Consider the following 25,556-nt stretch of genomic DNA (forward strand, 5'->3'; position numbering starts at 1 on the left):
GCAATAAAGACAGACAATCTCTGCCCACAGCAAGCTCACCAAAGGGCAGAGGGGTGCAGGGCACATCTCAGCATGGCTTAGCGAAAAGAGCCCGGGCTTGGGAGTTAGAGGTCGTGGGTTCTAATTCCGACTCCACCACTTGTCTGCTGAGTGACCTTGGGCAAGTCACAACTTCTCTGTGCCTCAGTTACCTCATCTGTAAAAATGGGAATTTAAAAAAAAATGTGAGCCCCACGTGGGACAATCTGATTGCCCTGTATCTCCCCCAGTGCTTAGAACAGTGCTCAGCACATAGGAAGCGCTTAACAAATACCATAATAATTATTATTTTTATTATGTCTCACCGCACTTCGAATTATTAAACGCCACCTTGCTCCCTTTCTTCATCCCTCCCTTCCCACCCCACACAACTTATGTCCATATCTGTCATTTATTGATTTCTATCCATGTCCTTCTCCCCATCTAGGCTTCAAGCTCACTGGGGGCAGAGTCTACCAACTCTGTTCTACTGTCCCCTCCCAAGCGCTTACTACAGTGTCCCGCCTACAGTAAGTGCTCGATTGATTGATTGATGGGGAGAGGGCTGTGCCCTGGCCCCAAGATTCCTGAAGAAGGCTGAGAAGGGGGGACGCGCCAGCTGTGCCCTCTGTGCTCCGGGGTCGGAGACCAGCACCGTCCTGGGCACGGAGGAAGGGGGAGGGCGAGGAGGGTGAGGAAAGAGAGGAGGAGGGAGAGGAGGAGGAAGACGATGAGGGGAGGAGGGCAAGGAGAGTGAGGAGGGAGAGAAGGGGAGCAGGGTGAGGAGGGTGAGGAGAAGACGGGGCGAGGTGGGGGAGGATGAGAAAGGCAAGGAGGAGGGAGGGCAAGGAGGGGAGGAGGAGGAGGGTGGTGAGGGGAGGAGGGCAAGGAGGGTGAGAAGGGGAGCAGGGTGAGGAGGGTGAGGAGAAGAAAGGGGTGAGGAGGGGGAGGACGAGAAGGGCAAGGAGGAGGGAGGGTAAGGAGGGGAGGAGGAGGAGGAGGGTCATGAGGGGAGGAGGGCAAGGAGAGTGAAGAGGGTGAGAAGGGGAAGAGGGCCAGAAGGGTGAGAAGAAGAGAAGGGCAAGGAGGGAGAGGAGGGGAAGAGGTTGAGGAAGGGAGAGGGCAAGGAGGGGAGGAGGATGAGGAGGGTGATGAGGGGAGGAGGGCAAGGAGAGTGAGGAGGGCAAGGAGGGTGAGGAGAAGAGATGGGCGAGGAGGAGGGGAAGAGGTTGAGGAAGGGGGAGGACGAGGAGGGGAGGAGAGGGAGGAGGGCGAGGGGATGAGGAGGGTGAGAAGGGAAGGAGAATGAGGAGAAGAAGAGGGCAAGGAGAGGCTTCTCACCACGGCGGTGAGAAGGACAAGATGGGTGAGGAGGAAGGAGGCCCAGGAGGGCCGGGAAGGCCAGGAGGGGAAGAGGTTGAGGAGGGGGGGAGGACGAGGAGGGGACACCTGTTGGAATCCTGAGGCCCGGACAGCTGGACAACTGTGGGGCCGGCCGGCCCCGGGGGCCACGGGCCGGAGCAGCTGGGGGGGGCGCGGGGCTCCCGGGCAGCTGGGACGTGGGATCAGGTTTTGCGGTGCTGGGGGGTGAGGGAGGTTTTGGTAGCTGACGGGGCCGGGGTCAGAGGACGGTGTGGGCAGCTGGGATGGGGGTCCCCCGGGGGGAAGGGGAAACGGGGAACGGGGGGTGGGAGGGTCAGGGGAAGCTGTGCCCGTTCTCCTCTCTGGGCTGGGTACCCTGTCCCTGAAAGATGGCAGCGAGGCGCAGACTCCAAAGGGCCAATTCTACTGGCCCTCGGTCATAATAATAGTAATAATAATAATGATGGCATCTGTTAAGCGCTTACTATGTGCCGAGCACTGTTCTAAGGGCTGGGGGAGATACAAGGTCATCAAGCTGTCCCACGTGCGGCTCACAGTCTTAATCCCCATTTTATAGATGAGGTAACTGAGGCCCAGAGAAGTGAAGTGATTTGCCCAAAGTCACACAGCTGGGATTAGAACTCATGACCCCTGACTCCCAAGCCCGTGCTCTTTCCACTGAGCCCCGCTGCTTAATAACGGTATTTCTTAAGAGCTTACTACGTGCCAGGCACTGTTCTAAGCGCTGGGGTGGATACAAGCAAATCAGGTTGGATACATTCCCTGTCCCACAGGGGGCTCACGGTCTCAATCTCCACAAGCGCTTAGTACAGTGCTCTGCACACAGTAAGCCCTCAATAAATACAATTGAATGAATGAATTCCATTGAATTAATTTTACAAATGAGGTAACCGAGCCCAGAGACATTAAGTGACTTTTCCCAGGTCACACAGCAGGCACGTGGCAGAGTCGGGATTTAGAATCCAGCTCCTTCTGGCTCCCAGGCCCGTGCTCTATCCACTAGGCCACGCTGCTTCCCTGGTGGTATTTGTTAAGCATTTACTATGGGCCAAGGACTGTACTAAACGCTGTGGTAGATTCAAGACAATCAGATCAGACACTGTCCTTACCCTACGTGGGACTCACAAGTTTAAATCCAGCAGATAATGACTCTCCCCCCTTTCAAAGCCTTCTTGCAGACCCACCTCCTCCAAGAGGCCTTCCCTGACTGCGCCCTCCTTTCCTCTTCTCCCCCACTTATTTCCCTTTCTGTAATTTCATTTATTTATATGAATATCTGTCTCCCCTTCTAGCCTGTAAGCTCAGGAACAGGGAATGTGTCCGTTCTATTGTTATATCGTACTCTCCCAAGCATTTAGCACAGTGCTCTGCACAAAGTAAGCACTCAATAAATAATAATAATGATGATGATGATGATAGTATTTGTAAGCGCTTACTACATGCCCAGCACCGTTCTAAGCGCTGGGGGAGATACAAGGTCATCAGGTTGTCCCACATGGGGCTCACAGTCTTCATCCCCATTTTACAGATGAGGGAAGTGAGGCCCAGAGAAGCCAAGTGACTTGCCCGAAGTCACACAGCTGACAGGTGGCGGATCTGGTATTAGAACCCATGACCTCGCACTCCCAAGCCCGGGCTCTTTCCACAAAGCCACGCTGCTTCTCCTAAATAAATAAATACAACTGAATGAATGAATCTGGGTGTAGGCAGAGGGCGTGGAGAGCAGCAGCGTCTACCCAGGGTGTGGCGAAGCCGGTGGTGTTCCCCGCCCCATTTCTTTCTCTCCTGCCCCGGTGTTGGGGGTGGGCATGTATTGATCTCCACTGTCAGCTCCCTAAATCCTCCTATCCACATCTAGCCCGTGGGACCTCAGGCCGGTGGTGGTTGTCCAGCGAAGAGCTCGCTGTGTGGACTATCTGAGGGCACGAGAATAATAATAATAATGTTGGTATTTGTTAAGCGCTTACTATGTGCAGAGCACTGTTCTAAGCGCTGGGGGAGATACAGGGTAATCAGGTTGTCCTATGTGAGGCTCACAGTTAATCCCCATTTTACAGATGAGGAAACCGAGGCCCAGAGAAGTGAAGTGACTTGCCCACAGTCACCCAGCTGACAAGTGGCAGAACCGGGATTCGAACCCACTCACAGTTAATCCCCATTTTCCAGATGAGGTCACTGAGGCTCAGAGAAGTGAAGTGACTTGTCCACAGTCACCCAGCTGACAAGTGGCAGAGCCGGGATTCGAAGCCATGACCCCTGACTCCCAAGCCCGGGCTCTTTTCACTGCGTCAGCTGCCCCGTCTGTAAAAAAGGGGCGATTGGCACCGCTCCCAGGGGTGACCGACCCGAGTCCCGCAGACCCCAGGGCCCCCGGCCAGCCGGCCGATGACTGACCCCGGTCTGGGGGGGTTGGAGGAGGGGGCCGACGTGGCTAAAGTTTAACCCCGAAGGCCGCAGAGAGGCCCGAGACCCCGGGTCTGGATCCCCGGCCTAGACGGGACGTCAGCCAGCCGCCGGGGGCCGGGTCCGGGTCAGGGCCGGGGTCGGGGCCACGTCCGGGGTCGGGACGGGGAAAGGGGGAAAGGGGTCGAGGGATTCCCCAGAGACCTGGGGTGATCGGCCCCTCCCAACCACCTTGGTCGTGGAAGAGGAAAGATAAGTGTCCATTCCAAGCGCTTAGTACAGTGCTCTGCACATAGCAAGCGCTCAGTAAATACTATTGAATGAATAAGTGAACGCTTTTTCCATTTTAGGGATGAGAAAACCGAGGCTGGCCCAGAACTGTAGTGGGAGCTTCCAGGGGGCAGAGCCCTTTATTATTAAATAAGAATAATAATGATGGCATACGTTCAGCGCTTACTGTGTGCCAAGCACTGTTTTAAGCGCTGGGGGGATACAAGGGTGATCAGGTTGTCCCCCGTGGGGCTCACAGTCTTCATCCCCATTTTCCAGATGAGGTCACTGAGGCTCAGAGAATAATAATAATGTTGGTATTTGTTAAGCGCTTACTATGTGCAGAGCACTCTTCTAAGCGCTGGGGGATACAAGGTGATCAGGTAGAGAAGTGACTTGCCCACAGTCACACAGCTGACAAGTGGTGCAGTCGGGATTAGAACCCATGACCTTCTGACTCCCAGGCCACTGCTCCATTGACTACGCCACGCTGCTTCTCCAGATAAACTCCCCGCCCCCACCTGCCGCGCACAAGCTAACGGCCGCCTCCAAAACCCACCGGACTTAATAATAATTATAATTATGGTACTTGTGAAGCGCTTACTATGTGCCAAAAACTGTTCTAAGCGCAGGGGTAGAGATGAGTTAATCAGGTTGTACGAAGTGCCTGTCCCAAATGGGGCTCAAACTCTTAATCCCCTTTTTACAGATGAGGTCACTGAAGCCCAGAGAAGTGAAGTGACTTGTCCAAGGTCACACATGTGACAAGTGGCAGAGAGGGGATTAGGACCCGGGCCCTTCGGGCTCCCAGGTCTGGGCTCTATCCAGACTTATGCCATGCTTATAATAATAACGATATAGCAATAATATAATAACAATATAATAATATAACAGTGTTAGTATGATAATAATATAATGATAATAATATAATAATAGTAATAGTATATGATGATATGATGGAATGAACAATTGAATGGAGGACGAGCTTTCCGGCCTTACCTTCAAACACCGCCCTGCCCCTCTCCCCGCCCCGTTCATTCATTCATTCATTCATTCATTCATTCATTCAATCGTATTTATTGCGCGCTTACTGTGTGCGGAGCACTGTCCTAAGCACTTAGAAAGTACAATACCACGATAAAAAAAGGCAATCCCTGCCCACACCGGGCTCGAAGTCTAGCGGGGGAAGGCAGGCATCAATACAAGTCTTTCTTCCTTCCTTCCTTCCTTCCTTCCTTCCTTCCTTCCTTCCTTCCTTCCTTCCTTCCTTCCTTCCTTCCTTCCTTCCTTCCTTCCTTCCTTCCTTCCTTCCTTCCTTCCCTCCCTCCCTCCCTCCCTCGTATTTATTGAGCGCTAACTGTGGGGAGAGCACTGTACTAAGCGCTTGGGAAGTACAATTCAGCAACAAGTAGAGACCATCCCTGCCTACAATAGGCTCACAGTCTAGAAGGGGGGAAACCGACATCAGAACAAGTAAACAGGCATCAGTAGCATCATTATAAATAAATGGAATGATAGATCTATACACATCATTTATAAAATGAACAGAATAGTAAATATGTACAAATATACACAAGTGCTGTGGAGCGGGGACGTGGGTAGAGCAAAGGGAGGGAGTGGGGGCGTTGGGGAGGGGAGGAGGAGCGGACGAAAAGGGAGGCTCTGTCTGGGAAGGCCTCCTGGAGGAGGTGAGCCTTCAGTAGGGCTTTGAAGGGGGGAAGAGGGTTAGGGTTAGTCGGGGCCCCCTCCCACTTTTTACTATAGAAAATGGGGATGAAGTCTTTGAGCCCCACGTGGGACAACCTGCTTACCTTGTATCGACCTCGGCGCTTAAAACAGTGCTTGGCACATAGTCGGCGCTTAACAAATAGCATCATTATTATTATTGAGTGAGGGAGGGAGGAAGGAAGGTGGGAAGAAGGAAAGGAGGGAGGGCGGAAGGCAGGAGGGAAGGAGGGAGGAAGAGAGAAAGGGAGGGAGGAAGGAAGGGTGAAGAAGGAAAAGAGGGAGGAAGAGAGGAAGAAGGGAGGAAAGGAGGAAGGGAGGGAGGAAGAAAAGAGGGAGGGAGGAAGGGAGGGAAGGAAAGGGAGGAGGAAGAGAGGGAGGAAGAAGGAAGGGAAAGAAGGTGGAAGAGAGAGAGGAAAGGATGGAGGAAGAGAGGGAGGGAGGGGGAGGAAGGAAAGGAGGGAGAAAGGGAGAAAGGAAAGGAGGGAAGAAAGGATGAAGGAAGGGAGGCAGAGAGGGGAGGAGGAAGGAAGGGGGGAGAAGGAAAGGAGGGAAGAAGGGAGGGAAGGGGGAGGGAGTTAGAAAGGGAGGGAGGAAAGGAAGGAGGAAGGGAGGGAGGGAGGAAGAAGTGAGGGAAGGAGGGAGAAAGAAGGGAGGGAAGGAGGGAGAAAGGGAGGAAAGGAGGGAGGAGGAGGAAGGGAAGGAGAGAGAGGGAGGAAGGAAGGGGAGGAGGGAAGAGGGAGGGAGGAAGGAAGGGAGGGAAAAAGGAAAGGATGGAGGAAGGGAGGGAGGCCGCCCGGGCCTCATCGTTGGCCTTGGGTTCCCTACCTTGTCTTCCAGTCGGTTGAGCCTGGCGCCGATGGAATTATTTCCCCGGTCTTTGCTTTTCTCTGCAGGGAGAGGCTCCGGCTCAGACCCCGGGCCCGGGGCCGGGCTTCCCTCCTCCCCCTCGCCCCCTCCCCCCCGCCCCCGCCCAGGCCCCCCGCATCCCCCACCGCACACACACACACACACCCCACCCCCTCCCCCTACCTCCATCTCCCCAAGCGTCCTGGTCCCCCCTCCGGGGTGGGAGTCCTGGGCCGGACGGGCTGGGGGCTCGGCCCGAGGGCGGGTGGTCTTAGGGCAGCCAAACCGAGGCAGAGACAGTGATGGGGGGGGATGGGGGAGGGCGAGACAGAGACAGAGAGAGGAAGACAGAGACCCAGAGAGATACCGAGAGGGAGAGACAGAGCCGTGAGGACCGGGGCCCAGGATGGGGAGAGGCCCGGAGGCCCAGGCCCTCCTCACTGGGCCTGCTTCGCTCCCAGACAAGGACCACACCGGGAAGAAGATTTGGGGGCGGGGGGGGGGGGTCCTCTGGGGGTGGGGGGTGGGTGTTGGGGGGAAATCCTCGGTTGCTTGGACAGTAAACCGGTTTGAAAGGGTCGCCCCCACCAAAGAGCGACCCTGAGCCAAGACGGGACCCCGAGTTGCCCCCACCTCGGGGGTCCAAGAGTGCCCGGCAGGGGCGGCCCTTTCTTCCTCCCTTCTCCTCTTCCTTCCCCTCCATCTCTCTCCCTTCCTCCCTGTCTCCCTCCTCCTCTTCCCCCCTCCACAGTTCTCCCTCACTTCTCCTCCCTCTTCATCTCTCTCCATCCCTCTCCCTTCCTCCCTCTCTCCTCCTCTCCTTCCATCCATCTCCCTTCCTTCCTTTCTGCTCCTCCTTTCCTTCCTTCACTCTCCTTTCCTCCCTCTCTCCTTTCTCCCCCTCCTTTCCTCCATCCCTCTCCTTTCTTCCCTCTTTCCTCCTCCTCTCCCTCCAGCTCTCTCCCTTCCTCCCTCTCCCCTCCTTTCTCCTTTCTTTTCATCCCTCCTCCTTTCTCCTTTCCTCCTCCTCCTCTCCCTCCACCCCCTCCCTTCCTCCCTCTTTCCTTCTCTTTCTCCTCCCTTCCTTCCACTTCTCTCTCTTCCTCCCTCTTCCCTCCTCTTTCTCCTTCTCCCTTCCTTCCACCTCTCTCCCCTCCTCCTCCCCCTCTATCCCACTCCCTTCCTCCCCTCCAACTCCTCTTCCATCTCTCCTTCCCTCCTGTCTCCTCTCCATCTCTCTCTCCTTTCGTCCCCTCCTCCTCCTTCCCCTCCTCCCTCTCTCCCCCCTCCTTTCTCTCCCCATCTCTCTCCCCTCCTCCCCTTATCTCCCCTTCTCTCTGTGTGTCTCGCTTCCTCTCCCTCCCTCCCCCACTCCTTTCCTCCTCCTCCCCTCCCCCAGCCTCCAAGGCCTCTGCACCTGCCAGCTTCACCCCGGCGGCTGGGCCTGCTGATAACCCCAGCGGCCCCTGCCCTCCGTCTCATCACTAATCTCCCTTTCTCCAGTTCTTTCATTGTGGCTCTGGGGCAGACACGGCCCCTGCGAGCCACAAAAACACCCCCTGGACCACCTGCCTCCCGCAAACATCAGCTCGACCCACGGTCCTCCAACCCCCCCCGCCACTGTCCCCCTCCCCCTGGCTAAGCCCCTCGGCTGCCCAACTCGGGACTCTGCCCTTAAGAAGCCCCCCGGGTACTTGGAAGGTCACTGGCTGGTCTCCGGCCTGGTTAGAGACAGGTCATCCAACATCCCTGACTTTCCCCTCTCCATCCTTGACTCTCCCCCGTGACCCGACACTGATCATCCCACACCTCAGACTCTCCCCTCTCCATCCCTGACTCTCCCCTAGTGCCCCAGCACATAATCCAACACCCCCCACTTTCCCTTCTCCATCCCCGACTCTCCCCGGTGACTGACCTTCCAACACCTCTGACTCCCCCAGTGACCAGGGCCGGACCATCCAACTTCCCTGACTCCCCCAGGGACCCGGCACGGACCTTTTGCCCAAGAACGTTCTAAACATTTTTCCTGAATTTTCTACCATCCATCTTTCTTTGAACCACCTGGGAACTCCTCCGGGGCAACAGGGTGTCTGTCCCATCTCTCTTGCCAAACTGGAAAATCTCTAAGGGCACGATTGGGTCTGTGCTTCCATCTCTCCCGCCGGACCAGTGGTGCTCCGCCAACGTCAGCCAATCGCAGTCAATCCCATAATTTCCTAGAGGGAGTGGCAAGTCCTCTCCTGGCATTGGCTTATGCCCAACCCTTCTCCAGGGCAGCCACAGCCAGGGGCGAGTCCTTGGTCTGACCCTGGCATGTCCTTGGTGTGTCCCCGGCCTGACCTTGGTATATTCTTGGCATGTCCTTGCTCGGTCCAGCTCATTTCCACCATCTAACGTGAGCAGGGAGACCCTGGTTCTCCCCACCCTCCCCGGCTCTGGGCACCGAAATTCCCCAGGGCAGGTGGGCCTACAGGGGGTGGTGATCGGGGGGAGGGGGTTGTGTCCACTACCTGAGACGGAGATGAAGAAAGATGGCTTTCCAATGGACTGGTCCAGCCTGGTGGGGGACGATAAGGTGGTCTGTTAGCCCAGGGGTTCTTCCCGACCTTCCCCCCTGTCTCCCACCCCCAGCAGACCCCCAAACCCACAAAGAAGGGTCCGGTGTGTCCCGATGGGTGTAGTGCCAGGGTGGGAGGCAGGAGACTGGGAATCTTGTCTCAGCTCTGCCCTGGTCTGCTGTGTGACCTTGGAGAACTCACACGGCCCCTCCCAGCTCCACAGCACTTGTGGACATATCCGTAATTTACTTATTTGTATTCATGTCTGTCACTCTCTCTAGACTGCAAGATCGTTGTGAGAAGGGAATATGTCTGTTTATTGTTATATTCTCCCAAGTGCTTTTTACAGTGCTCTGCGCACAGTGAGTGCTCAATAAATATGACTGAATGAATGAATGGATGAACCTCTTTGGGTCTCAGTGTCTTCATCTGCACAATGGGAATCTACAATAATAATACACAATAATGTATAATAATAGTAATCTTAATAGTAAGATTGTTAAGTGCTTACTATACGTCAAATGTACTGGGGTAGATAGAAGTTAATCAGTTTGGATGCAGTTCCTGTCCCTCATAGTCTAAATGAGAGGCTGATGGGATATTGAATCCCCATTTTGCAGATGAGGCTCAGAGAAGTGAAATGACTTGCCCAAGGTCACCCAGCAGACAAGGGGCGAAACTGGGATTAGAACCCAGATCCTCTGACTCCCAGACCCAGGCTCTTTCCACAGAGTGGCCACTCTCCCTCTCTCTCATCCGCATGGGGGCAGGGCCTGTGTCCAGTCTGCGCCTCCTGGATAATAATAATAACAATAAATTTGGTATTTGTTATGTGCTTACTATGTGCCAAGCACTGTTTTAAGCTCTGGGGGGGATACAGGCTAATCAGGTTGGTCCCAGTTCCTGGCCTTCATGGGGCTCACACTCTTAATCCCCATTTTGTAGATCCATCCCGGTTTTGGGGCGCTCTCCCTGTTGTCCCGAGGGGCGTGGGGGGCACATTGGGGTGGGGGTGCAGGGGGCAAGGGGGAGTTTGGAGCTCGATCTAGGGGGGCTGAGTGTGGAGCTGCGGGAGCCCAGGAAGAGGGGTGGGAGCTGGTGGTCCAGGGCAAGCGGGGGTGAGCGGGGCAAGCACGGGCAAGTGGGGCGAGGGGGGGGAATACCTCCTTTGCAGCTCCTTGATCCGCACCATGAGGTTGAGATGGCCTTGGGAGTATTGTTCGATGACGTCCCGCACGTCGTAAGGCTTCCTCGCTTGCTGCAGGCCCGGGGGGGGGAGGGAGACACCTTGTCCGCAGTGGGGATGCTGCGGGTCCACCATCCCCACCCCCTAATCCTTCCCCCGCCGCCCGGGGGGACCCCGGGCCTCGATTGGCTTTCCACCGTCGGTCAGTCAGCCAGTCAGCTGTATTTACTGAGCGCTTACCGTGTGCAGTAAGCGCTTATCTGTTGCCGAATTGTACATTCCGAGCCCTTAGAACAGTGCCCTGCACATAGTAAGCGCTTGATAAATACTATCGAATGAATGACTGCAGACCACTGTGCTAAGCGCTTGGGGGAGTACAGTGCAACAGTAAACGGACACATTCCCTGTCCTCACAACAGGTGGGGGCGGGGATGGACAACAGGTAAGCAGATCATCCAAAAAAACCCGGCCCAGATCATGGATCGCCACTAATAATAATCGTAATTACTGTATTTGTTAAGCACTTACTACGTGCCCAGTACTATACTAGATGCTGGGGTAGAGAGAAGATGATCAGGTCCCCCATGGGTTCACAGTCTAAGAAGGAGGGAGAAGAGGTATTGTATCTCCATTTTACAGATGAGCAAACGGAGGCCCAAAGAAATGAAATGACTCACCCAAGTTCACCCGGCAGGCAAATGGCAGAGTCAGGATTAGAACCCGGGTCCTTCTGGTTTCCAGGCCTGGGCTGTAGCCACTAGGCCAAGTCACTGGTCCTTAGCGGACTCTGGGTGAGCAGTGAGGGTCAGTCCCTCCCCGGACCCTTGATGGATGCCGGAATTCACGTTCAGAAGGACAGAGAAGCAGTGCGGTCTACTACAACGCTCTGTGCACACTAGGGAACGGCCCAGTGCGCTAAGCACAGTAGGTGCCCAGTACAGCGCCCTTTTACACAGTAGGGGCTGGCTCAGTGCTCTGAGTATGGTAGGCATCCAGTACAGAGCTCTGACAGTGAGGATAATGATGGTCTGTAGCTCGGAGGACGGGGAGCTCTGGCCAGCTGGGGGGCTAACGGAGAGGCTCGTGGAGGGCCGGGGATGCAGCTTCGGGCTGGACCGGAGGGGCAGAGGGGGAGGATGGTGTAGTGGGCAGCTACGGTACAGTGGTCCTGCCCATCCAGCCACGGTCGGACCCCTGGGCACCCATGGGGCGGACTAGGGGCCGATGACCACCTCCGGGGCCTGTGTCCGGCCCACCCGGCCCTGAATGGGCAGCGTCCAAGGGGCGACGCTCTGGTGAGGGGTTGTGACCCCGTGGCCGGAGGCTCGAAGCCCCCCGCCGGTGGCTTGTTTGGCCAGCGTATGGAGCTCAGAACACGTCTCCCGGCCGGCCGCCGGCCCTTGACCCCTGATCCCCGGACTAGCCTGGAGAATCCGAATGAGCTCCAGGCCCCAGGGTGGGGGCAGGGACTGACCGTGGACGGGGAGGAGGGTCCGTGAGGAGGAGGAGGAGGAGGAGAGTCCGTGAGGAAGAGGAGGGTCCCTGGGCTGCGGAGACCGGGCTGGCCTGGCTTCGGCCCAGCTCTCCCTCACCGCTCAGAGAGACCTCATCTGACACCGAGGAGTTCACCTTTCTCCTACTGAGCGCTCACCTCCTCCAGGAGGCCTTCCCAGACCGAGCCCCCCCTTTTCCTCTGCTCCTCCTCCCCTCCCCATCGCCCCGACTCCCTCCCTCCGCTCTACCCCCTTCCCCGCCCCACAGCATTTGTGTATATATGGACATATTTATTATTCCATTTATTTAATTAATGATGTCAATCCGTAATTCTATTTATTTATATTGACGCTTTTGATGCCTATCTACTTGTTTTGTTTTATTGTCTGTCTCCCCCCTTTTAGACTGTGAGCCTGTTTTTGGGTAGGGATTGTCTCTGTTGCCGAATTGTACTTTTCAAGTGCTTAGTACAGTGCTCTCCACACGGTAAGCACTCAATAAATACAATTGAATGAATGAATCCTCTTCTTCCTCTTCCTTCTCCTCCTCTTCCTCCTCTTCCTTGTCTTCCTCTTCTTCTCCCTCCTCCTGTTCCTCCTCCTCCTCTTCTTCTCTTCCCTTTCCCTCTTTCTCCTTCGCACTTGGATCTGGCCCTCTGAGCACCTGATACTCACCCCACCCTCAGCCCCACAGCTCTTATGTTCATATCAGTCATTTATTTTAATGTCTGCCTCCCTCTATACACTGTAAGCTCGAGAGCGGGGAACTTATCTACCAACTCTGCTGTGTTGTACTCTCCCAAGTGCTTAGTACAGTGCTCTGCACGTAGTAAGCAGTCAATAAATACCACGGATTGATTGAACTCATTTCTCATCCTCCTCTTCCCCTTTCCTCCATCTCTCCCGTTCTTCTCTTCTCCCATTTCCCACCCTTCTTCGCCATCTTCCCCTTCTTCTCCTCCACATCTTCCCGCCTTCCGCTCTTCCAACTTCCCCCTTCTCTTCCATTTCCTCCCTTTTGTTCTTCCATTTCTCCCCTTCTGCTCTTCCATCTCCCTTTTTCTCTTCCACTACCTGGACTTCTTCCTCCCCTTCCCCATCGCCCTCCCCTCCCCCAGGCTCTCGGTATTCCCCCGGCTCTCTGTAATGATATTAAAAATAATTGTGGTATTTGTTAAGCGCTTACTATCTGCCGAGCACTGTTTAAGCACTGAGGTAGATACAAGGTCATCAGGCCGGACAGAGTCTCAGTCCCACATTGGGCTCACAGTCTTAATCCCCATGATAATAATAATATTAATAATGATGATGGTATTTGTTAAGCGCTTATTATGTGCCAGGCACTGTTCTAAGCGCTGGGGTAGATACAAGGTAATCAGGTTGTCCCACGTGGGGCTCATAGTCTTAATCCCCATTTTGGACTCCCAAGCCTGTGCTCTTTCCACTAAGGCGCACTGCTTCTCATATAATAATAATAATGATGATGATGATGATGAGTGCTTAGAACAGTGCTTTGCACATAGTAAGCACTTAATAAATGCCATTATTATTATTATTATGGTATTTGTTAAGCGCTTACTATGTGCCAGGCTCCATCCACTAAGCCACTCTGCTCTCCCAAGTGCTTAGTACAGTGCTCTGCACATAGTAAGCAATCAGTAAATACCGTTGATTGATTAGATTGATTTCTTCTCCTCCTCTCCTCCTCTCCCTCTTCTTCTAGCTTCTCCTTTCTTCTCTTCTCCCATCTCCCCACTTCTTCTCTTCCATGAGCCCGCTGTTGGACAGGGATGGTCTCTGTTGCTGAATTGTACATTCCAAGCGCTTAGTACAGTGCTCTGCACACAGTAAGCGCTCATTAAATACGATTGAATGAATCTTCCCCTTCTTCTCTTTCAACCCCCCCAGGCCTTCCCAGACTGAGCCCCCCTTCTCCTCTGCTCCCCCTCCCCATCGCCCCCACTCCCTCCCTCTGCTCTACCCCCTTCCCCACCCCACAGCACATGAGTATCGAGCAGCAGCGTGGCTCAGTGGAAAGAGCACAGGCTTGGGAGGCAGAGGTCGTGGGTTCGAATCCCACCTCTGCCACTCGTCAGCTGTGTGACTGTGGGCAAGTCACTTCACTTCTCTGTGCCTCAGTTACCTCATCTGTAAAATGGGGATTAAGACTGTGAGCCCCACGTGGGACAACCTGATGACCCTGTCTACCCCAGCACTTAGAACGGTGCTCTGCACGTAGTAAGCGCTTAACAAATACCAACATTATTATAGAAATATTTATTATTCAATTAATTTTATTAATGAAGTGCATCTAATTCTATTTATTTATATCGATGCTATTGATGTCTGTCTACTTGTTTCGATGTCTGTCTCCCCGCTTCTAGACTGTGAGCCTGGTGTGGGCAGGGATCGTCTCAATCTGTTGCCGAATTGTATTTTCCAAAGGCTTAGTACAGTGCTCTGCACGCAGTAAGCGCTCAATAAATGCGAATGAATGAATGAATGAACTCCCTGCTTCATTCTCTTCCATCTCCTATTTTCTTCTCTTCCTCCTTCGTTGCCACAACCTGACTCTCTCCTCCGCCTCCCCTTTCGTCTCCCACCCACCTCCTCCGCCAGAACCCCCTTCCCCAACATCCCCCCGCTTCCCCCGGCTCTCTGTCCGCCCCCCGCCTTGCCCGAGCGGTCTCGTCTCTCCCCTAGGCCGTCTCTGACCCCTGACCTCTGCTCACCTGAAATTTCTTCTTCGCCACGAAGTACTGCATGCGACGAATCACCTTGATGGCCGCCCGGTGGTGTTCCCCAAGTCTGAGGGAGGAGAGAGGAGACAGGCCGAAGTCAATTCAGCTCCCCCAGTCCGGGATCGAGAGACCCCACACCCTTTCCCGGCCCTCTCCCTCCATCAGGTCCCCATCGGACTCTGGGCTCCAGAGAGGCAGCTATGTGCCAGTCCATCAAGCATATTTATTGAGCGCTTACTGTGTACAGAACTCTGTACTAAGCGCTTGGGAGAGAAGCAGCGTGGCTCAGTGGAAAGAGCCCAGGCTTGGGAGTCAGAGGTCATGGGATCTAATCCCGGCTCCGCCGCTTGTCAGCTGGGTGACTGTGGGCAAGTCACTTCACTTCTCTGGGCCTCGCTCACCTCATCTGTAAAATGGGGATGAAGACTGGGAGCCCCATGTGAAACAACCTGATCATCTTGTATCCCACCCTGGCGCTTAGAACAGTGCTTGGCACATAGTAAGCGCTTAACAAATACCACCATTATTATTCATTTCCCTGGGCCTCAGTTCCCCCATCTGTAAAATGGGAATGAAGACCGGGAGCCCCACGTGGGACAACCTGATGACCTTCTATCTACCCCAGGGTTTAGAACAGTGCTTGGCACATAGTAAGCGCTTAACAATTACCATCACAGGTGTGTGGGAGGGGTAGCTCTCAGACCCCCCGGCTGGGCTGATGAAGGCGTGAGGAAAGAGATGGGGGGGAGGGGAGGTCAGAGACTCTCCCGGGACTGTCCGTAAGTGGGCGGGGAGACCCCGGCCATGCTGACACAGGTGCTGGGGGGCCCGGGGTTCAGAGACCCCGACCGGCTGACCCAGATGCCTGGGGTCGGGGGTCAGAGACCCCGGCCGGGCTGACACAGGTGTGGAAGGATGGGGTCGGAGCCCTCGGCCCGGCTGTCACGGGAGGGGTGGCCAGAGACCCCGGCCGGGCTGACCCGAGTCGGCGGGGTCAGAGACCTCGGCCGAGCTGACCCAGCAGCTGAGGGGAGGGGGGGAGGGACCCCGACTGGACTGACACAGGTGCGGGGGGCGCGGGGGTCAGAGACCCCCCGACCGTGGAAGGGGATCCGGTCCGTGGGGGCCGGGCGGCAAGGGGAAGGGGTCGCGGGCCGGCCCGCTCTCCTGCTCCAATTCTTAGTCCCCGGGAGGAGAGACCCAGCCACCCTGTAATGAACAGGGGGAGGGGGCTGGGGACTCCCCCCTCCACCGTCAGGAGCCCCCCCTGGATAAACCAATTAGCTAATAGGACACAGCTGGGAAGCCCAAACCCAATTTACTAAATTAGGTCCCGTTGCCCCTCGTGACGCCCGACAAACAGATGGCGAGAGGTAGCTGGCGGGGGCTGCCCTTCTCCCGCACCTCCAAGCCCGGGGGGCACTGGTGGGGTGAGGGGGCAGGGTGGGATGGGGCCGGTGGCGAGGGCCAGGATGAGAGGGGAGGGGCGGGAAGGTAGGCCTGTCCCCTCTGGCCTCTAACGAAAGCCGGGAAGGGGCCAGGCCGCAACACTTCGGGGTTCCTTCTTTCATTCGGTCGTATTTATCGAGCGCTTACGTGTGCGGAGCACTCTACTAATGATGATGTTGGTATGTGTTAAGCGCTTACTATGTGCAGAGCACCGTTCTAAGCGCTGGGGTAGATACAGGGTCATCAGGTTGTCCCACGTGAGGCTCACAGTCTTCATCCCCATTTTACAGATGAGGTCACTGAGGCCCAGAGCAGTGAAGTGACTTGCCCACAGTCACCCAGCTGACAAGTGGCAGAGCCGGGATTCGAATCCATGACCTCCGACTCCCAAGCCCGGGCTCTTTCCACTGAGCCACGCTGCTTCTCTGAGTGCTTGGAAAGTAGAATTCAGCAACAAGTAGAAGCAATCCCTGCCCACAACGGGCTCACAGTCCAGAAGCGTTGTTGGAGTGGAGGGGCCGAGAAGTCGGAGGAGCGGAGGGGTCGGCCCTCGGGAAATTACACTGAACCAACGAGCCTGGGAGTCAAAAGGTCATGGGTTCTAATCCCGGCCCCGCCGTTTGTCCGCTGTGTGACCTTGGGCATGTGACTTCACTTCTCTGGGCCTCAGTGACCTCTGTAAAATGGGGACTGAGACCGTGACCCCCACGTGGGACAGGGACTGTGTCCACCCCGATGGGCTTGTATCTGCTTGTATTAGGACGGGGCCTGGCACATAGAAAGCGCTTAACAAGTACCATTCCGATTACTATTACTATTATTTGGACGTATGAGTAGTCATCTTTCTGGGCATTCAGACCAAGTTCGCCCACACGTGCTCAAAGAATTGCAAGCGGACGTTACCAGGTGTGTGGGATCTGGGAACAGAAGACGGGACTCTGGGTGCCCAGATGCCCCCAGGGACGGGACGGGGGCAGTCAACACCCCCCGAAGCCCGCCGGCCGTACCAGATCCTCTCCCCACTCCCACCCGTGCCCCCCTTGCCGCTCCTCCAGGTTCACCTGGATTCACCCCCCTGGCAGGCCACCGCGCGGGCTGGCAGCGCCCTGGGGCTCGGGTTTCGGGCAGTGTTGTCATGGTGAGGCTGAACAAGGGCAGATTTAGAGGCAGCGGCGGGGGCGGTGGAGGGGGCGGATTGTAATCTAGCCCAGACAGGCGGTTCGGCCTCGGAATGTCTGATGCCCGGGATTGGTTACCCCGCAGCCGGAGGGGGCCACCGGGCACCGGCCCACTCGGCCCCACGCGGCTCCTCAGGCTGGCAGGGGGTGGGGAGGGGCAGGGACGGGGCATGGGGGCTGGGAGCGGGCAGTGGGGCTCAACCTGCTTCTCCTAATTCTCCTCAGTGACCCAGAATGGACCATCCAACAATCGATCAAACTACTGACACCCCTGAATCTCCCTTTTCCATCCTTTTCCATCCATCCACTCTCCCCCAGTGACCCAGAACGGACCCTCCAACCCCCCCCGACTCTCCCCTCTTCACCCCGACTCTCCCCCAACCCCTCTGGACCTGCCAGAGGTGGGAGCGGATTCCCGGCTTCCCCCCCAAGGCTGAGGGAGAAGTGTTTCCGGCCTCCTTTTTATTTGTTTTATTTTCATGGTATTTAAGCGCTGTGTGCCAAGCGCTCTACTAAGCGCTGGGGTAAACGCAAGCCAATCGGGTCGGACCCAGCCCCTGTCCCACGTGGGGCTCACGGTCTCGATCCCCGTTTTACAGACGAGGGAACCGAGGCCAGAAAAGTTAAGTGACTTGTCCAGGGTCACACAACAGACCGGTGGCGGAGCCGGGATTAGAATCCAGGTCCTCTGGGGTCCCTGCTCTATCTGCTACTCATTCATTCATTCATAATGGAACGCCTACTCTGTGCAAAGCACTGTACTAAGCACTCGCGAGAGTACGGTATAACAATGAACAGATACATGCCCTATCCACAACGAGCTAGGCCATATTGCTTCTAATAATAATAATAATTATGGTATTTGTTAAGCGCTTACTGAGTGCCAAGCACCGTTCTAAACGCTGGGGTAGATCCAGAGTAATCAGGTTGACCCTCGTGGGGCTCACAGTCTTCATTCCCATTTTCCAGATGAGGTAACGGAGGCCCAGAGAAGTTAAGCGACTTGTCCAAGGTCACCCAGCAGACAAGTGGTGGAGGTGGGATTAGAACCCATGACCTCTGACTCCCAAGCCCGGGCTCTTTCCACTGAGCCATATGGCTTCAACCTGATGCCCTTGGCCCCCAGGGAGCCTTCTGCCCCGAGGGGTGGAATTTCGGGGGGCTGCAGGACTCCCCACTTCATCCTTTCAGGGGATTTCAGTCAAGGAACCATTCCCCAGCCCCAACCGGGCAGAGAACCAAACTGTGCCTAGTCAGTCATTCAGTCAATTAAATGTATTTATTGAGCGTTCACTGTGTACGGAGCACTGTACTAAACACTGGGGAGGATACGATACGACAGAAAGCTAGGTCACTTAGCTCCAGGCGCGAGCACAATCAATAATAATAATGATGATGGCATTTGTTAAGCGCTTACTCTGTGCCAAGCACTGTTCTAAGCACTGGGGGAGATACAAGGTCATCAGGTTGTCCCACGTGGGGCTCACAGTCTTCATCCCCATTTTACAGATGAGGGAACTGAGGCCCAGAGAATAATAATAATGATGTGGGTATTTGCTACGCTCTTACTATGTGCAGAGCACGGTTCTAAGCGCTGGGGGAGATACAGGGTCATCAGGTCGCCCCCCGTGAGGCTCACAGTTAATCCCCATTTTACAGATGAGGGAACTGAGGCCCAGAGAAGTGAAGTGACTTGCTCACAGTCACACGGCCGATAAGGGGCGGAGTCGGGATTAGAACCCACGACCTCTGACTCCCAAACCCGCGCTCTTTCCCCTGAGCCGCGCTGCTTCTCTCATCGAGACTGTGAGCCCCAAGTGGGACAGGGACTGTGCCCAACCCACGTTGCTTGTATCTGGCCCAGCGCTTAGCACAGCGCCTGACACAGCATTTATGCACCCATCTGTGATTTCTCTATATTAATGTCTGTCTCCCGCTTTAGACTGCAAGTTCGTTGCGGGCTGGGAATGCGTCCTCTCTCAAGCACCCAGTACAAGCGAGAAGCAGCACGGCGTAGCGGATAGAGCTCGTGCCTGGGAGTCAGAAGGTCCTGGGTTCTAATCCCCACCCTGCCGCTTTGTCAGCTGTGTGACCTCGGGCGAGTCGCTTCCCTTCTCTGGGCCTCGGTGGCCTCCTCTCTGAAATGAGACCTGTGAGCCCCACGTGGGACAGGGACTGAGTCCACCCCGATTTGCTTGTATTTATTCATTCAATCATAGTTATGAAGCGCTTACTGTGTGCAGAGCGCTGTACTAAGCGCTTGGGAAAGTACAATATAATAATAATGTTGGTATCTGTTAAGCGCTTACTATGTGCAGACCACTGTTCTAAGTGCTGGGGTAGACACAGGGTCATCAGGTTATCCCACTTAAGGCTCACACTTAATCCCCATTTTACAGATGAGGTCACTAAGGCCCAGAGAAGTGAAGTGACTTGCCCACAGTCACCCAGCTGACAAAGCGGCAGGATGGGGATTCGAACCCATGGCCTCTGACTCCCAAGCTCAGGCTCCTTCCACTGAACCACGCGGTTTCTCTAATAGGGAGAGTGACAATCCCTGCCCACAACAAACTCCCAGTCTGGGACTTTGCGGGGAGAAAGGCATTAATAGAGGTAAACAGATATTAGTATAAATAAATAAAATGACAGATATATACATAAGTGGCGGGAAGAGCGAAAGGAGTAAGTCGGGGCGACGCAGAAGGGAGCGGGAGATGAGGAAAAGTGGGGCTTCGTCTGGGAAGGCCTCTTGGAGGAGGTGGGCCTTCAGTAAGGCTTTCACCCCAGCGCTTAGCACGGTGCCTGGCACATAGTGAGCGCTAAACAAAGGCCACAATTATTATTATTGTTACAGTGCTCTGCACGAGGAAGTGCTCAGTAAATTCATTCATTCGACGGTCTTTATTGAGCACTTCAGCACCGTACTACGCGCTTGGAAAGTACAGTAGATACGACTGAATGAATTGAATGAACGAATGGCACTTGGGCAGGTTTCTATATATTATTTATTACTCTATTTTATTAATGATGTGTATGTATCGATGATTCTATTGATCTGTTTTGATGCTAGGGATGCCTGTCTGCTTCTGTTTTATTGTCTGTCTCCCCGCTTCTGGACTGTGAGCCCGATGTCGGGTAGGGATTGTCTCTCTCTGTTGCCCAACTGTCCATTCCAAGCGCTCAGTCCAGTGCTCTGCACGCAGTAAGCGCTCAATAAGTACGATTGAATGAATGAATGAATGAACATAGTAAGCTCTTAGCAAATATCACCATTACGATGATGATGATGGTGATGGAGGTCAGACCCTCGCCGCCCCACTGTCGTCTCACGCTCCCCCCGACCCGTGTCCGGGGCTGGAGAAGTCGTCCCCCTCCCCACCGTTGCCCCCATCGAGCCCCTTCATTCAAACGTATTTACTAAGCGCTTCCTGTGTGCACAGCCCGGCGCAGTGGACCGACCACGTGCCCGGGAGTCAGAAAGTCATGGGTTCCAATCCCGACTCCACCACTCGCTGTCGTGTGACCTGCGGCGAGTCGCTTCCCTTCTCTGGGCCTCAGTTCCCTCATCTGTCAAATGGGGATGGAGACCGTGAGCCCCACCTGGGACGGGGACTGGGTCCGACCCGATTGGCTTGGATCCACCCCAGCGCTTAGTACGTTCGTTCACTCTGTCATTCCGGCGTATGTACTGGGCGCTTACTGTGTGCAGAGCACTGCATTAAGGGCTTGGAAAGTGCAAGTCAGCAAGAAGGTGCACTGTCTGGCACATAGTAAGCGCTTAACAAATACCATAAAATGATTATTACTACTAAGTGCTTGCAAAGTACAATTCTGCAATAAAGTACAGTGCCTGGCACATAATAATAATAATAATAATAATAATGTTGGTATTTGTTAAGCGCTTACTACGTGCAGAGCACTGTTCTAAGCGCTGGGGTAGATGCAGGGGAATGAGGTGGTCCCGCGTGAGGCTCCCAGTCTTCATCCCCATTTTCCAGATGAGGGAACTGAGGCCCAGAGAAGTGAAGTGACTTGCCCACGGTCACACAGCCGACAGGTGGCAGAGCCGGGATTCAAACCCATGACTTCTGACTCCCAGGCCCGGGCTCTCTCCACTGAGCCACGCTGCTTCCCACGTGCTTAACAAATGCTGTAATTATTATTATTATTACTAGTGCTTGGAAAGTACAATTCTGCAATATAGGGATGATAATAATAATAATAATAATAATAATGGCATTTGTTAAGCGCTTACTACGTGCAAAGCACTGTTCTAAGCACGGGGGAGGATACGAAGGTCAAGGTGACCCACGTGGGGCTCGCGGTCTTCATCCCCATTTTACGTCGAGGTCACTTGAGGCCCAGGGAAGTGGAGCGGCAGGCGGCGGAGCCGGGATTTGAACCCGTGACCTCTGACTCCCCAGCATAGTAAGCGCTTAACAAATGCCATGATAATAATTATTATTATTACTAAGCGCTCGGACAAGAAGACTACGACAATAAACAGTGACGATCCCCGGCCGCGGCCTGCTCCGGCCAACTCCCTCTCGGGGCCATGGAAGCGTCCTGGCGACGGGGCAGGGAGCCGGCTGGAATGCGGGCGGACAATGCCCAAATTCTCCCCAGCTGCCCCCGGCCCCCGGCCGCTGACCGCGCCTTCCGGGGGATGACGTCAAGGCCTCGGGCCTGGGACTCGTGGGACCCCTCCCCGCCGCCCCCACGGCGCGTGGGACCCCCTCCCCCGGCCCCAAGAGATGCTCCGTGACCTTGACCGAGTCACCTCACATCTCTGGGCCTCGGCGGCCTCCTCTGGAAAGCGGGGACGGAGAGCGGGAGCCCCACGCGGGACAGGGAGCGGGTCCGGCTCCGCTCGCTCGCATCCATCCCAGCGCTCAGTACGGTGCCTGGCACATAGCAAGCGCTTCACGAGTACCTCAGCTGGTATTATTTGCCATTTCGCGGGGGTCGGCCGCACTTGGAAATTTGGGGATTTGAGTCACGAAACCCCCCGGGCCCGGACGAGGCGGACCCTCACCCCGCCCCCAGAAAACGTCTCTGCCGGACCACCCTCTCCTCTAAAGAGCCCGGGCTTGGGAATCAGAGGTCATGGGTTCCAATCCCGGCTCGGCCACTTGGCAGCTGCGTGACTTTGGGCAAGTCACTTCACTTCTCTGGGCCTCAGTGACTTCATCTGTAAAATGGGGATGAAGACTGTGAGCCCCACGTGGGACGACCTGATGACCCTGTATCTACCCCAGTGCTTAGAACAGTGCTCTGCACATAGTAAGCGCTTAACAAATACCAATAGTATTATTATTATTATCTTCCTGGTCAAACCGGCCCCCTCACCAGGATCCATTGTTCTTGTCTGTCCGTCTCCCCCGATTAGATCGTAAGCGTTTCAGAGGGCAGGGACTGTCTCTGTTACCGATTTGTCCATTCCAAGCGCTTAGTCCAGTGCTCTGCACATAGTAAGCGCTCACTAAATACTATTGAATGAATGAATGAATGACCCTCGGCCCGGGCCTGATCAGGTCTGGGCGTCGAGGGGCCCCGGGTAGCGACCCCGGGTGAATTTTTGTGGGCCTCAGTTTCCACATGACAATAATAATAATTGTGGTATTTGATAAACGCTTACTACGTGCTAGGCACCCCACTAAGCGCTGGGGTGGACACAAGCAAACCGGGTTGGACACAGTCCTTATCCCACGTGAGGAAAAGTGGGGCTTAGTCTGGGAAGGCCTCTCGGAGGAGATGGGCCTTCGGTAAGGCTTTGACCCCAGCGCTTAGTACAGCGCCTGGAACGTAGTAAGCGCCAAACAGAGGCCACGGTTATTATTATTGTTCCAGTGCTCTGCGCAGAGGAAGTGCTCAATAAATAGGATCGAGTGAGTGAGCGGTCTCGATGAATGAATGAATGATTCCCAGTCTCGATCCCCGTTTTTTAGATGAGGTGACCGACGCACGGTGAAGTGACCGGCCCGGGGTCGCCCGGCGGCCAAGCGGCCGTGTCGGGATTAGAACCCATGACCGTCCGCTCGCCGGCCCCTTGTTCTCTCCACTTCGCCATGCCGCTTTCCTTTTCATCTGTACGACGGGCAGAAACACGGATCCCCTTAGAGCACCCGTTCCTCCAGGGCTGCTGTGGGGATGAAAGACGGGGGCTTCCTCTTGGGGGGCTCTCTCTGGGGCCGGGGGGCGACGGGACGTTGGACCACGCGGCCTGGCAGGGGAGGCCTGGGCCTCAGGGCGCCCCACTTGACCACAGACACGCCAGCGTCCCGGGAATGTCCGCGGCCGGAGTGACCCCTCTCCCACACTGCCCACCGGCTCCCAGGGGAATGTCCGCGGCCGGAGTGACCGCTTCCCCGCCCCGGCATTGTCCACAATCCATATATTTGTTCAAGGAGAAACCGAGGCCGGGCCAGGACACTGAGGGGATTGCCCCCCTGAAGGCCGGTCCTTCCATTCATTCATTCACTCATTCATTCAGTAGCATTTCTTAAGCACTTACCGTGTGCAGGACACTAATAATAACAATGTTGGTATCTGTTAAGCGCTTACTATGTGCAGAGCACTGTTCTAAGCGCTGGGGTAGACACAGGGGAATCAGGTCGTCCCACGTGGGGCTCACGGTCTTAATCCCCATTTTACAGATGAGGTAACTGAGGCATAGAGAAGTGAAGTGACTTGCCCACAGTCACACAGCTGACAAGTGGCAGAGCTGGAATTCGAACTCATGACCTCTGACTCCAAAGCCCGTGCTCTTTCCACTGAGCCACGCTGCTTCTCCAAGCCCTTGGGGAAAGTACCTTGACACTGTACTAAGCCCTCGGGAAAGTACGCTCCAACAATAGTGACATTCCCCGCCTACCACGAGCTCAAAGTCTTCAGGGGGGGAGATTGACATTCATTCATTCATTCCATAGTATTTATTGAGCGCTCCCTAGGTGCGGAGCACTGGACTAAGCGCTTGGAATGGACAATTCGGCAACGGATCGAGACGATCCCTGCCCATTGACGGGCTCACGGTCTAATCGGGGGAGATCAGCGTGGCTCAGTGGAAAGAGCACAGGGCGGGAGTCAGAGGTCGTGGGTTCTAATCTTGGCTCCGCCACTTGTCAGCTGTGTGACTTTGGGCAAGTCACTTCACTTCTCTGGGCCTCAGTTACCTCATCTGCAAAAATGACTGTGAGCCCCTCGGGGGACAACCTGATCGCCTTGTATTCCCCCCAGCGCTTAGAACAGTGCTTCACGCATAGTAAGCGCTTAACAGATGCCATCATCATCATCATCATCATTATTATTATTATCAGTACAAATAAATAAAATGACAGATATATACATAAGTGCTGCCTGGGATGGGTGAGGGAGGACAAAGGGAACAAACAAGTCAGGGCGATGCCGATGCGTCTAAATTGATTTTCCTAAATCTCCCCAGAGCTCAGGGCAATCAATCAATTGATCAAGGGCAGTGATTCTTTCCCAGAAATAATAATAATAATAATACTTGTGGTATTTGTTAAGCGCTTACTATGTGCCCGGCGGTGTACTAAGCGCTGGGGTGGATACAACCAAATCGGGTTGGACACGGTCCCTGTCCCACGTGGGGCTCACAGTCTTCATCCCCATTTTCCAGATGAGGAAACCGCGGCCCAGAGGAGTGAAGTGACTTGCCCAGGGTCACCCGGCAGACAAGCGGTGGTGCCGGCATTAGAACCCATGACCTTCTGAGTCCCAAGCCCGGGCTCTATCCAGTACGCCGTGCGTTGACTATTTACTCTGTGCCAAACGCTGTCTTAAGCGCTGGGGGAGGAACACCATTCATTCATTCGTATTTATTGAGCTCTTACTGTGTGCAGAGCACTGTCCTAAACACTTGGAAAGTACAACTGGGCAACAGATAGAGACAATCCCTGCCCAACAACGGCCTCGCGGTCTAGAATGGGCAGACAGACAGCAAAACAAAACAAGTAGACAGGCATCAATACCATCCATATCAATAAGTTGAATTATAGATAATAATAATAATGATGGCATCTGTTAAGCGCTTACTATGTGCCAAGCACCGTTCTGAGCGCTGGGGTAGATCCAAGGTCCTCAGGTGGTCCCACGTGGGGCTCACCGTCTCAATCCCCATTTTAAAGATGAGGGAACTGAGGCACAGAGAAGTTAAGCGGCTTGCTTAACTCTCTTCCCCTCTTCAGAGCCCTACTGAAGCAGCGTGACTCAGTGGAAAGAGCCCGGGCTTTGGAGTCAGAGGTCACGGGTTCGAATCCCGGCTGGGCCGCTCCGGGCAAGTC

The 25,556-nt window shown here is 54.9% G+C and overlaps 1 protein-coding gene across 2 annotated transcripts in view; it reads right to left on the minus strand.

Annotated features, from left to right (window-relative positions):
- Window positions 1–25,556, minus strand: part of KCNQ1 (potassium voltage-gated channel subfamily Q member 1) — a 124,066-nt gene that overhangs the window by 23,807 nt on the left and 74,703 nt on the right. Inside the window, exons 12-16 of one of the 2 annotated variants that reach the window (XM_029059161.1) lie at window positions 14,618–14,693; window positions 10,370–10,464; window positions 9,159–9,205; window positions 6,832–6,918; window positions 6,628–6,689 (exon numbers count right to left, since the gene is read on the minus strand). In XM_029059161.1, coding sequence (XP_028914994.1) covers window positions 6,628–6,689; window positions 6,832–6,918; window positions 9,159–9,205; window positions 10,370–10,464; window positions 14,618–14,693 — 367 coding nt within the window. The remainder of the gene's footprint in view (window positions 1–6,627; window positions 6,690–6,831; window positions 6,919–9,158; window positions 9,206–10,369; window positions 10,465–14,617; window positions 14,694–25,556) is intronic. The other variant, XM_029059162.1, reaches the window with a different exon arrangement.

Source organism: Ornithorhynchus anatinus, chromosome 3 (assembly GCF_004115215.2).
Source record: "Ornithorhynchus anatinus isolate Pmale09 chromosome 3, mOrnAna1.pri.v4, whole genome shotgun sequence".
Classification (NCBI taxonomy): domain Eukaryota; kingdom Metazoa; phylum Chordata; class Mammalia; order Monotremata; family Ornithorhynchidae; genus Ornithorhynchus; species Ornithorhynchus anatinus.